At 35.7% G+C, this 14,626-nt stretch overlaps 1 protein-coding gene across 5 annotated transcripts in view; it reads right to left on the minus strand.

Moving 5' to 3' along the window:
* The window catches only part of CYLD (CYLD lysine 63 deubiquitinase), a 58,709-nt gene that overhangs the window by 21,647 nt on the left and 22,436 nt on the right, over nucleotides 1-14,626 (minus strand). For all 5 annotated transcript variants that reach the window (XM_068527713.1, XM_068527710.1, XM_068527712.1 and 2 more), the window contains 2 exons: nucleotides 4,955-5,053; nucleotides 3,267-3,383 (listed from right to left, as the gene is read on the minus strand). In XM_068527713.1, coding sequence (XP_068383814.1) covers nucleotides 3,267-3,383; nucleotides 4,955-5,053 — 216 coding nt within the window. The remainder of the gene's footprint in view (nucleotides 1-3,266; nucleotides 3,384-4,954; nucleotides 5,054-14,626) is intronic.

The raw sequence follows: 14,626 nt of genomic DNA on the forward strand, positions 1-14,626 counted from the left end.
GAATGGATAGTTACATTGTGGTATATTTAAATACCGTACTCCACAGAAATGAAATGGAATGGAATGCAATGCTATACAGCAATGAAGACAAATAAATCATCATCACATACTACAACTTGGATGAATCTAGAAACATAATGTTGAGGGAGGAAATTACACAATATACATACAGTCTGATTCCTTGTATATAAAGCTCAAAACCATGCAGAACTAACAGTATGCTGTTTAGATGGTCAAACTCATAAAGCGATAATGAAAACCAAGAGAGTGATAAACACTAAGTTAAAGATGATGGTAGCTCAGAGGAGAGTGAAGAGAGCAACAACAGGAAGAAGCGCTGAGGGGATTTCAAAGGGAATGATAATGTTCTTTGCCGTAAAGTGAGTAGTGACTCCATGGGTGTTCACCGTACTTTATACCTTATCCATTTAAGATTCTTTACTGATGATATTTAATCTAAACATTTTTTAAGTTATTATTTTCTTTCCCAAACCCTCAACCCCCCAAGCCCAACACTCAATTCCATAAAGCAAGATGTTGTTTCTACCTCCAAAATATACCTCAAATTTGTCCACCCCTCTTACCCTCTCCCATCATCTCCCCCGTCAAAGCCACCATCATCTTTCACCCTGCAACCAGTCTCTTACCTGGACTCTCTGTCCCTCTTCTCGCCCCTCTCCAATCTAATTACCATACCACAACTAGTGAGATCTTTTTAAAATTTAAAGATCTTACGTGATCTTGTATCATTCCCTTGTTTAAGACCGTCAATGGCTTTCCAGTACTCTTACAATAAATACTAAATTTCTTACCAACACTTACTAGGTCCTAAATGATCCGGCTCCTACCTACCCCTCCAAACTCATTTCATACACCTCTTTTCCTTGCTTACTCTGCTGCAGCCACTCTGGCCTACTTCCTGTTCCCCAAATATAATTTCTCACCTCAGGACCTCTGCCTTTACTATTTCCTCTGCCTAGAACGTTCTTCTCAAGCTCTTTTTCTGGCAGTTTCATTCACATCATCCAGATCTCAACATAAATATCATTTCCTCAAAGACTCTTTTCCAAACCGCCTCTGGAGCCAGCTTCCCACCAGCTGCTATCACCTTGTTCATTTCCTTCATTGCACATGTCACAGTTACCTTGTCTGTCTATACATTTGTCTATCATACCAACTAGAATATAAGCTCCCTACAACGAGGAACTTTGTTAGTCTTTTCCATGGTTGGATCCATAACACTTGGTATAGCCACTAACACAAGAAAATACTCAATATTTGTAATAAAAAAAAATTGAATAAATGAATCAAATGTTATAAAGAATAGCCTTTAAAATGTGTAAGTAAAACAACTACAGATATGATGTTCTTTTACAAGTGAATTGCTTCTATTTTCTAATTTAAGGATGCAGGCTTACTCCATACAAATTTCATTACTTCATATGTCTTTTTGGACCAGTTAGAAGGTCACTATATTAATCCAGGCAGTAAAAAACAAAGGAAAGAATCTGAACTAAGGCAGTGGTTTCAGAAATGAAGAGAGGGGAAGGATTCTAGTAATATTAACGAGGAGGAAATCCCTAGGACTTGGTGACATCTGGATGGGACTAATGAGAGAGAGAGGAGGTTCAGGATGAAGCCGAAACTTATATTTTAGGCAACTGGACTCATGTCTCCTTCTCCTCGCTCCGTAAAAACATAACTCACAAGGCCATCAGCGACTGCCACTGGCTAAATCCAATGGGTTTTTGTGTGGTCTTTATCTTATTTGCCCTCTCAGAATTCGACACTGGTGTCTATTAGCTTCTTGGCTTCTTGACCCAATAACCTCTTGTTTTGCCCACATCCTCTGGTTACCTTTTCTCTGTCTCCTTTGAAGACTTCTCCCCCTCCCAGCCATTATGCTCCTCAAGGCTCAGACTTAAGCCACACCCTCCATCCCTACTTTCTCTGTAGGTGATACTACTCACAGGATTTTAATCACCACATACGTGAAGGCAACCTACAAATTTATTTCTCCAGCTCTTAACATCTCTTTTAAGCTCCAGATCTGCATATGCAACTGCCCGCTTGATAAATCAACTCTGGGAAGTTTAAAAGGCTCCCCAAACTCAACATATTCAAAGCAAATCCATCACTTTCCTCCACAACCACCTAATCCATCACCTTCCTCCATCATCACCTAAGTATGCAGGCCAGAAAACTAGGAGTCATCACTCACATCTCTTTCTTCCTTACCTCTCACTTTCAATCTGTGAGTCCTGTCAATTCACTTCTGATATCTCATAGCCATCCACCTCTCCCCATCCCTTCCCCAACAAGTCTAGCCCCAGCTACTATAAGCTACGGCTGAGCCCATCAGCAGCCTTCAACGGTGTCCTTGCATTCACACAGCCCCTGCTTCACTCCACTGTCCACCCTGCAGCCACAATCATCTTTTCAAAAGGCAAACCCTGCAAACCCCTTGCTGAAAATCCTTCAGTGGCTTGCCATTTCCTTTTAATAGGGTACACCAGGCTCCACATGCCCTGGCCTTGTTTGCCATTCCATTCTCATCTCAGAAAATGTTCTCTCTCTCTGTTCTGGCTACTCTGGCTCTCTTTAGTCCTTGGCAAACACCAGCTCCATTTTACCACAAGGCCTTTACATATGCTGTTCTTTCTGCCTAAAACGTTCTTCTGCCCCATTTCAATTTGTTATCTATCACTCCCCTGGTAAATCTAAGCTCATATCACTTCCTCCTAGAAATATCCCTGAGCCCCTCAAGTAAAAGCATCCCTTAATATACTCTCACAGCATCACACGCCTTCATTACACTCATCAAGACTGCAATTCTTCATCTGTTGCTGGCACACAGTAAGCATTCAATATACTTGTTGAACAGATGAACAAAAGAAAAAAGAATAAACCAGAAGAAAGTGATGTCCCAAACCAAGGGAAGGTAGAGTTTTTTAAAAGTGGTATCAAAAAAAAGGATATCAAGATAGTAAAGTCTTTAAATGATTCAACTGATTCTAGAGATCTTCTACCTTAAACAGATCAATGAAGTGCAGAGAACAAGCTGCTAATACATTTTCTAAATATTACATTAACCTTAACAGCAGTGCAGTTCAAATTGTGTATAATATTTTAATTCAGCAATATTAATAAAGAATAGTCTACTCATTCTGTTTCCAAAAACTATCTATATTGGTGAAAAAGCCATTTTTTCTCTAGTGAGTTAAAAGGAGAGAATCATTATAAAGAACACTAAAATTATAGATTACCTTCATCAATATACCATGAATTTTTTGATTTGGATTGTGGTTGTGAGTCAACAGAAGACCCATTTAAGGTATAAAATAATTCAGATCTGTTTCTATTTCCAGGGTCTGAGGTAGATCCTATGGAACAAGAAAAGTTCCTTTTAAAAATAAAGTCAATATGGTGTGAAAGTTCTTCCGTAAGAGAAAATAATATGTATATGGTGTTAACAATTATTTACACAACCAACAGATGTATACAAACACAATATATTTTATTAGTGCCTTCAGCTTTTAAAATTTTGGTAACCATTTTTGCAGTGTCAAAAAGATTCTTCAGCCCAAGAAACAATATAAGAGGAGAACAGGAGTTAAGTTAAAAGAAAAGCCTGCTTTTTTTTTTTTTTTTTAAACAAACTGCTTTAAAAAATCATTTCATGTACTATGGCTTATTTCCAAATGTCAAAATCACCATTCCCCAGTTTCATTTGACGAACCTCTTGGTTCACAAACTTAACATATTATTTTAAAACGGTTGCCCTCAAAAGAAGGCAGTCTTCAAATGTGTATAAATAGATGCATAAATTAAGTTTAAAAGATTTAAGGTTTAAACATTTTGGAATTGTTAGTCAACAAATCCCTTGCTGAATTTCTTCATGTCTCTGAAAAAGTGAAGCAGTATTATTTCTTATACATTAGATTTATTAAATGTAAGAAAGTGTTAGTGTAGCTATGCCACAGACACATCAAGACATTCCCCTGCCTCATTACTAAGAGGACATGCTATCGTTGACAGCAGTGGGTTCTCTAGAACCTACAACATAATCTGATTTCTTTTTCAATTTAAAGCAGATAACTCTACACTTCATACCTATAACTAAGATCTGCTACAACATAAGTAGTACACATACCTTAAGAAAATCTTCAGGCTATTCATATTTAAGTGAGAGTAGCAAATTGGTGCTAGCCTATCTAGAGCCATAGATTAACATAAAAAATGCTATCTATCACTTATATATTCTATTTAATTCTACGTCTCCCAGGGTCCAATGTCACATAAAATATTTCTTAAAGTACAATTTCCTTTTAAATAAGCTGAAAAAGTTTTCTTCACTAGATAACTGAGGAAAAAATATTCTTTTCTTAACCTACATCTGAGTTAAAAATTCTTGCAGCTTTTTAAATTAGCTGTTTAGCTTGTATAACTACCACCCTATACATCTATGAAATATGTGGAAGCTAACCAAAAAACAACTAAAAACTCCACATGTATTGTAAGGGAGTCTCTGGAAGAAAGACAAAAATTTTTGCTTAGTGGTTTGGAATTTAATTTGTGTCGCCTCTGTTAGCAAAATCCACATAATCTATAGTATACTTTATCCTATAAACACTATCCATAAATGATTATTTTGTACAGTGCAACTCTAAACTATATGTACAAATGTTACAAGTAGGGAATTCCAAAAACCAGCATATATGGACCAGAAATAGACACAGGTCCCCACAGGAAACTTTTCATCATTTAGAAAAGGTTGCGAACCCTTGGCTTAAGCAACACCATCTATAAACATTTTTTAGTAAACTACTAAAAATGTTTGCAAGAAGAAAGTCTACATATACATTAAGGAGTAATATGTTTTAACCTTTTTTCAATGCTATGGCAAATCACAAATCATGTAAATAACTAAGAACTGTATTCTATTAATCCATACCTGTAGCCTTTGGTTTATTATGACTGGATGAACCTTTGTCCCCAACACCTCTTGACATAAAGGCTAGTTTGGGAGGCCTCCTTTCCTGTGTAATGCTATCTGAAACAGTAAACATGTTTTTTAAAGATAAAAGCAAATTTTTATAGAAGAGAAACAATTGAGCAAATAATGACAATAACAACAACAATCCCTTTCCAACAAAAAAACAGAATTTTCAGAGTAGTTTTACAAATTCGTCAAGGCCATTAAAAGTACTGAAAAAGATCATACCAAAAAAAAATCATTGCTGTATTTCAAAACATAATTTCTACAAGATAATACACCCCAAGTACAATTCAGCTAAGTGCTTTAACTTCTTGAAAATTTAACCACTTTTAATCAATTTTATTTGATATGTTGAAACACCACCAAGAAAACCTTACTCAGTTTTTTGCAGGATTTCCCAAATCAGTATCCCCAGAACACCCCTGTGTGTTATGAAGTGTCCCACTCTCAAATATCTCTAGAAGATGAGATAAACAGACTTCTTTACTGCATAACCCCAGAACCTTTAATATGCTAATATGCATTGTGAATCTCTCAAAAAGGGATATAGTAAACTTATTTGATAAGTTTGATAACTTATTTGATAAGTTTGATAACTTATTTGATAATATTTTTTGTGCCACTCTACTTAGCATCTCAGATTAATATATTTCATGGGACACAGATTGGAAAAAGTCTGGTTAGGTGTATGTATCAGTTTTTAAAAATATATATATATATGTTAAGAATAACACAAACACATATACATATAAGAGAAAAAACACAGAGAAATACACAAATGAATAATGCAGAAAGCCAGAGATAAATAGCAACAATATTTCTGAAGAAAACACTTAAAACTTTTTTGAAAAATTGGTGCAATAATTTTGTTTTTGATACAAAGACTACCTTAAACCTTAAAGGCCAGTGATTTTCATAAGATATTCACAAAAACTGATCAAGCAAATGTAGAAAAGTCAGTCTGGAAAGTTTTCCCCTGGAAAGTTCAACATATCCGTGGAGTCCAACATGACACTTAAGAGTCCTACCTGATAAAGCTGTGTATCGGCAAAAACAATATCACCCACAGTGGATTTTTGAGAACAGAAAGAGAAAAAGAGGGAAAGTTTTACATTTTAAACACAAGGAAAAGGCTATTTTTTTTAAGAAAAAGGAAATAATACTGAATTAATTATATATAAATGATGCTTGGTAACTTTTTTCCACAGTTGGAGGGCGAGAAGAATGCGTTATTAAACTATATCTTAACTGTCTCATAATGTGATCAAATGGAATATTATTTTAATTCAAAAATATGAATACTGAATAACCATGTGTTTAACCAAGTGATATAGTAAATGAAAGGCTATTTACCAATATTTTTATGATGTTACCATTCAAATATCTCTAAATACCACATGTGAGAGTTACTGTGAAAGGTAAAACTTCTTAGACACTGGCAAAAGTTTCCAAATTACAGCATATAAATTGATTAAAGAAAACTAACTCCCACTATTAACTGTAATTAATTGCATGTAAGTACATTTTGAAAAGATATTCACATGTATACCATAATCTATATACATTATACAGTTAGTGGTGATTATAATAAAGGCAGAAAATGGTCTTAACTAAGGCCGCCCGGCAGCACCAAAAGGCCCAACGGAGGAGCCGGTGGGGACAACTCTGCTGGTGATGCTAGGGGAGAGCTCCAAGGGTTAGGAATATGCAGGGCACTGGAGCTGGAAATGGTGGTTATCTTCTGCCAAAGACTTTGTCATGGGGGAGGTAGGCGCTCAAATATCAACTCGGAGGAACAGGACAGTCCTGCAGAATTCTATGCAGATAAAGGGTCACATGCCATATCTAACTTGCCCTCCAGGAGTTACATACCAACTAATTCTTCTTTCTTTATCACAACTATACTCATGATCCAAAATCAAAGCCTTCTATCTTAAATGAATTTTAAGAGATTACCATCTCAGGAAAAGGCAAGTATGAGAAAGTAAACAAAGTAAGGAATAAATCTGGCAGGCAATTTTGTGAGATTAAAACAATCCTGATTAAAAGATATTAAAAGAGATAGCAAGACATGTCCGCCAAACGGCATGTATAAAATGTTCATAGCAGCCTTATCTGTAATAACCAAAAGCTGGAACAATGCATTCTACAGGAGAATGGATAAACAAACTGTGATCTGTTCATGCAATGGAATATTACATAGCAATAAAAAAAGAAGAAACAACTGATATACACAACAACATGGACACTGTGTTGAGAAAAGAAATGAAGCCAAAAGTACCCATTATATATACACAGCAGGAGTGCATTCAAGATGATAAAATTGGCAGCCTGCCCATCACTCTTATTGATTTAATCAGAAAAAGAAAAATCCCTGGAAGAAACTTGGGTTGGAAATCGTAACAATAAACCAGTGAACAGTAACAAACCACAAGAAATGTCTGTGAATTTGAATGACCCACTAAATTGAGAAAAATTGCTTAACTGATGTACTGCTTAACATCATCAGCCACAAGAGCATAATTCAAACCCAAATGAGAATTTAATATCCATGGAGAAATCTACTGAAGAAAATGTAAGTTTACTTGGGTAGAATGAAGAATTATAAAACCCAATACCAAACATACTATACACAACAACAATGCAAAAATCTCCTTACGGTGAGACTACTGATCAAAATAAATAGTTTCCTTATATTTTAGACAATTTTATATGAAAAATTGTTCAAGAAATCCTGGAAGGTCCATAGAGATAACATCAGGGTTGCACACTGTGATCTAGTGCTTCAAAATAACTTTTTGGGCTCTAACTGTCTCATATGAGAGGAGTCCTGCCTATACAGACAACATTCAGGGTGATTCAGGCTGACAATCTCTACAGAAGGCCACTTAGCATTATCTATCAAAGTGTAAAGTACACATACCCTTTGACCCAGCAAGTCTACTTCCAGGAAGTTACCTTTTTTTTAAGATCTTATAAATATTTTAATGTAAATATGAGTATAATATATCCCATTTAAATACTCAGAAAAGTATACTGACGGCACACAAGAAAAATCTACAGGTGACATGATATTGAGAGAGACAAAACACGAAAGGACAGAATTAGTATCCAAAATGATCTGAAAATGGAAAACTGGATAGCTCTAACAACATGAAGTTAAACCAGAATCATTAATTCATTAGTTTATAAGTGCATTCATTTAGTCAAGAAATACTACCAACTCCATGCAAGGACGGCATTACCGTGTCTCTGGGAATATAATTCAAACTGTGACAGGGCTGTCCCAAAATCTTTTCCGCCGAAGTCCTGTTCTATTGCAATAATTAGTCTACATACAGACTGCGGTATTCTGTTCCCCTCCAGGTGTCTAAGTGTGAAGGTGTCTTTAACAAACCAGGTCTTATTCAGAATATCTGGAAGGCATGCCGTATGAGAAATGGCTAAAACTACTCAAACTATTTAGGCTGGAGAACAGAAGATGTAGGTGTCAAAGACACTCATCTTTGAATATCTGAGGGTTGCTACAAGGAAGGAAGAGGGGCTGGATTTGTCCTAACTTCATCCCCAGTTAGAACTAGAATCAATGAGGGAAGTTATAGGAAGGTAGAGGTAAGCACATATCATACAAGGAGTGACTTTTTCACAACTAGATCTGTCTAAAATGAAATACTCTAATTTTCTTCAGGACAAAGTGACTCTTCTATCAAATGAACACAAGTAATCTTTTAGCTATACTGGATACATGCAAACTGAAACATACATATGACATTACTCACTGAAGCATTGTTTATAATAGCAAAAGATTGAAAACAGCCTTAATGCCCATCAGTAGGGGACTGGTTTCAAAAAATTGATACATTTATAAAATGAAATACAATGCAATAATTTAAGCAAAAGATTAAGTATGCAATTTATGTACTAATATAAAATGATCCCTATGATCGATCTATTGTCAGCTTTTTTTAAAAAGGTGCAATTTACTCTTCTGGGAAGATAAGTTGGTGTACTTTTTCCTATTCCTCCTGATAAGTACAGCTAAAAACTCTGGATGTAACATATGAAACAAACCTGAGAAGCCTCTGAAAGGCAAAGAGGAGAAGGCAGATCAGCTAGGGAGCATAGGACCTAAGGAGTGACACGAGATTTCCCTGGGTTTTCTTATTGCCTCACATATCCCAGACTTAGAGCTGAAGAAGGCAGCAACCTGGAAATGCCAATGGCGAGAGACAAAAACTCCCAACAAAGGTATCCTCTCATTAGTCAAAGAATGAGAAAAGACAAACCCTAGTAAGACAGAAACTTTTAGACAATAATCACTCTACTGCAGCCAAACACAGAGGCCACACCCACTCCAACAAAGGCCAAGCGGGGAATCTGTACTTCTGCTTCCACCTGACAATAATGAGGTGACACACACCCCTTGAAGGAGCAAAAACAAAGTTTAAATATGATCTAGGACCTCAGAATATAATACCCAACTGTCCAAGTTTCAAATAAAAATCACTCATTATACCAAGAACCAGGAAGATGCCAAAAAGAATTTAAAAAGACAGTCAATAAATGCCAACACTGAGATGACAGAGATGTTAGAATCATCTGACAAAGAACTGTAAAGCAATCATGATAAAAATGCTTCAATAAGCAATTACAAACACACTTAGGAAAAAATGAAAAATAGAAAACTTTTTACATAGAAGATAAAGAGAAAGGAATATTAGCATACCACTAAACAAAGTCATCAAACCACAAAGGAAGAGAGCAAGAGAAGAAGGGAACAGAGAAGAAATACAAAACAGCCAGAAACACTGGACTCCATAAAAATCAAAATCTTTTGCTTTGTGAAAGACTCTGTTAAGAGGATGAAGAGATAAGCTACAGACTGGGAAAAAAAATATTTGCAAACCACATATCCAACAAAGGACTAGTGTCTAGTATATATAAAGAATTCTCAAAATTCAACAGTAAAAAAGCAAATAATCCAATGAAAACATGGGCAAAAGAGATGAAAACAAAATTCACTAAAGAAGATACATAAATGGCAATCAGTACATGAAAATAGATATTCAACATCATGAGCTATCAGGGAAATTCAATTAAAACCATAGTGAGATATGACTACACACATCTCAGAATGGCTCAAATAAAAAATAGTGACAACACCAAACGGTGGTGAGGATGTGGAAAAACTGGATCACTCATAGATTGCTGATGGTAATGTAAAATGGTACAGCCACCCTGGGAAAGTGTGGCAGTTTCTTAAAAAGCATGCAAATACCACATGACCAGAAGTTGCACACCTGGACATTTATACCAGAGAAATGAAGACTTATGTTCACTTGTGTTCACTCTACACAAATGTTGATAAGCATTATTTATAACAGCTAAAAACTGGAAACAAATCAGATGTCCTTCAATGGGAAAACTGTTAAACAAATAGTGGTATAGCCACAACATGGACTATACCTCAGCAATAAAAAGGAATAAACCAGTGATACACACAACATGGATGAATCTCTAGAGAATTATGCTGAGTGAAAAAAGCCAATCTCAAAAGGATTCTTGAAATGACAGAATTGTAGAAATGAAGAACAAATTAGTGGTTGGGGACAAGACGGGCAGTGTGACAATGAAAAGGCAACATGAAGTATCCTTGTGGTAATGGGAATGTTCTGTATATTGACCATATCAATGTCAACACCCTGGTTGTGATCTTACACTGTAGTTGTATAAGATGTTCCTTTGGGGAAAACTGTGTAAGGGGTACACAAGATCTCTCTGTATTATTTATTACAACTGCATGCAAATATATAATAACCTCAAATATTTTTAAATCATATATCTGACAAAGGGCTTATATTCAGATTGATAAGAATTCTCAAAACCCAATAATAAAAATAAATTAACAAGAACTTGGCCAAAGATTTGCACAGATACTCCACCAAGGAAGATATACAGATGACAAATAAGCACATAAAAAGATGTTCAACATCACTGGCCATCAGGATAATGAAAGTTAAAGCTACAACTAGATGCCACTATATAGCTATTAGAATAGCTAAAATTTATAAGACTGACCATACCAAGCGCTGGCAAGGACATGCAAAAACTGGGATTCTCACACACTGCTGCTGAGAATGTAAAATAGTATAACCACTTTGGAAAGACCGTTTGGCAGGTTGCTGTTGTTTTGTTTTGTTTTGTTTTGTTTTGTTTTTAAAGTTCAACAATCACCTACAATAGTACCAGCCATTCCACATCTGGGTATTTACCCAAGAGAAATGAATACCTATGTCCATACGAAGACTTATACGTGAATTTTCATAGCAGCATTATTCATAATAGCCACAAACTAAATAGAAACAAGCCAAATATCCACCAACAAGTGAATGAAAAAACAAACTGGTATATCCTTATGCTTATAGGGAAAACACAGTGTCTTTTCCTTTGCTCTCATGCTCACAACAATTTTGACACTTCTGGCCACCAAATGTGTGAGGAGTTTTCCCACACTAAGCTGTGACACCAGCTGGGTGTCCTACAATTCAATTTGGTTCTGACGCTATCTACCTGGGGTTAGCGGCAAATCCCACAAGTTAAGGGCTCAGACCCAAAAGACCGTAAGCTTTGCAGTAACCTGCAAGCTCTCAAAACCCCATACTTTGGGAATGTTTACGGAGACTTCATCAGATAGGCATGCTTGATTATTAACTCAATTTCCAGCTCCTCTCCCCTCTCCAGGGGATGGAGCTGTGACTGAAAGTTCTAATCATGGCTTGGTCTCTGTAGTGACCAGCCCTCCACCCAGGAGCCCACTAAGAATCACCTCATAAGAACAAAAGACACTTCTATCACCCAGAAAATTCCAAAGGATTTTAGGAGCTCTGTGTCAGGAACCTGGGTCAAAGACCAAACATGAGCAAGACTCAGGGGCAGAGACATATATATATTATACATTTATATATAATATATATATATTATACACACATATAATATATATAATGCATATATATAATATATATTATACATATATAATATACATTATACATATATAATATATATATGTATTATTTCTCACTATAGAATGGAATACTTCTCAGCAACAAAAGGGACATGTGCATGAGTCAACAAATAATTACGTTGAATGAAATAAGTCAGACCAAAAAAAAAAAAAAAAAAGAATACATCCTGAGTTACTCCATTTATATGAAATTCTAGGAAAATGTGAACAAATGTATACTGACAGAAAAAAGATCAATGGTTGCCTAGATTTTGGAGGATGGGACACACAGAGTGGAAGGAAGCAAACACAAGGGGCATACCTTGGGGTGATGGACATGCTCACTATCTTGACTGCGGTAAAGGTCTCACGGGTCTACACATTCGTTAAAACATAACAAACTATATACTTAAAATATGTGCAGTTTACTATATGTCAATTAAAACTCACTAAAATTGTTAAGATTATAAAAAGAAGGTACAAAAAAGTGTATAAAATATGCAAACACTGAACAACAAAGAAACGAATTAATCAAGAAGGATACAGAAGATAATTAGGTAGTTGGGGGGCAATGCTAGGAGGAAAAGGTCTCATACACCCTTTGAAAATTCTGTGCGAACATGAATGTACTACATAATCTAAAAAATAAAACTAGTATTACATTCCTAACCCCCCAAACTAAAAAAGACAATACAGATTGGACTAAAAAAAGCAGAAATTTAGGGGAGGCACTAATTGATATGCTTCATCACAACAGGTTTAAGAACCTGAATATAATGTCCAATTAGACATGTTAGAGGTTTTTAATATTTAAAACAGTAACAAACGGGACTTCCCTGGTGGCGCAGTGGTTAAGAATCTGCCCGCCAATGCAGGGGACACGGGTTCCATCCCTGGTCCAGGAAGATCCCACATGCCGCCAAGCAACTATGCCAGTGTGCTGCAACTACTGAGCCTGCACTCTAGAGCCTGGGCACCACAACTACTGAGCCCACACGCCGCAACTACTGACGCCCGCACTCTCTAGGGCCCGGGTGCTACAACTACTTAAGCCCGCATGCCTAGAGTCCATGCTCCACCACAAGAGAAGCCACCACAACAAGAAGTCCACGCACCGCAATGAACAGTAGCCCCGGCTCGCCACAACTAGAGAAAGGCCGTGCACAGCAACGAAGACCCAATGCAGCCAAAAACAAATAAATTAATTAAAAAATAAAAATAAATAAAACAGTAACAAAGAGAGGAAAAACTCTTAACAGGTTGAAGACGCCTGCATTTTTAGTCAATGGTATTCTTCAGAAGCCTACTGTAATAAGCAACTGAATAGGATGAATTCTTTCCTAATCTCATCAACTGTTCAACTGCTTCCAAAAAAATTTTTTTAATGCTGTAAATAATTTTGTCCTATGAGTGAAGGTAACAGGGCAAGAAAAAAACCAAGAAACTAAATGAGATTATGACTATTTTCTTCTTTCTCAAGAAATGGGTGTTAATGATGACATGAAATATAGATGAAGACCTATTTAATTTAAATAAATGAAATTAATTTTTGTTTAGACAACTTTGCTTTTTAAAGCCTATTTGCAGGCTTTATTTTGTTGGCAAAGAAGTATAATTGGTGTATTATGTAATAAAAGCTGGTATCATTCCTAATTATCTTCTATTCATGGTTTATGAAAATGAAGGTTTAAAAGAAAAAAAAAAGCATTCTTTGCCTTGCCTGTCACTGCTCTGAGAGCCAGTAACAATGACAATGATAGTCACTGATCTATAAGATCAAAGTTTGCCTGACAAGTGATTCCTAAGAGATTCTTGTAACTAATTTTGATTATTTTAATCCTACATCACTATTTAAATGAAATATAATTGTAAATGTTTTTGAAGATAAATACTACTAAAGATGAATTCTTTGTGAGGTTATATATAATTCCATCACATGAAAAGTAGAAATGGTAGCTTTTTCTTTTCTTTTCTCCTTAAGTGCTACTGTAGAACCCGAGATCATTTACATTTCAAACCAAATCGAGATATGGAAAAAGTATACAGAAAGAAATACAGCTCTGGAGTTTGAAAAAAAGGGGGTGGGGGCATTTCAAATCTTTATTCTACAGCAAACTGAGAAAAACACAATCAATTATACATAAGCCAACCTCATATTTCAGGTATTTTTTTCTTTCTTAAATTATAATACTGAACTAATGATTTCCCCAGCCTCCCAACTTACTTGATATAATGAATTATATTTAGTTGTAAAACAGAAAATTCAAAGAAATTCAATAAGGTAGGTAAAAAGGATGGTTATACTAATAAGGTTTTGAGCTTTCAAAAGTACCCTTTGGACATTTTAAAAAAAAGAAAAAAGGGAAGAAAGAAAGAAAAAGAAATACCCACAGAGATATTTGATTTGGTAAGACAAGTTAAATTACATTTATCCATGTGGTTCTGGTGAGACAATATTAGCATAGAGTTGATTATCCCTGTAAGAATAAATAATGAAAGAAAATTGATTTTACAAGGGATTCCCCTTAGCTATCCAGCAATTTAACATTATAAAATTAGCATTAACTCACAGAATTTGCTTATTAGGACAGGGCTTCTCAACCTCGGCAAGGCTAACATTTCGGACC

The sequence above is a fragment of the Eschrichtius robustus genome, chromosome 19 (assembly GCF_028021215.1).
Source record: "Eschrichtius robustus isolate mEscRob2 chromosome 19, mEscRob2.pri, whole genome shotgun sequence".
Classification (NCBI taxonomy): domain Eukaryota; kingdom Metazoa; phylum Chordata; class Mammalia; order Artiodactyla; family Eschrichtiidae; genus Eschrichtius; species Eschrichtius robustus.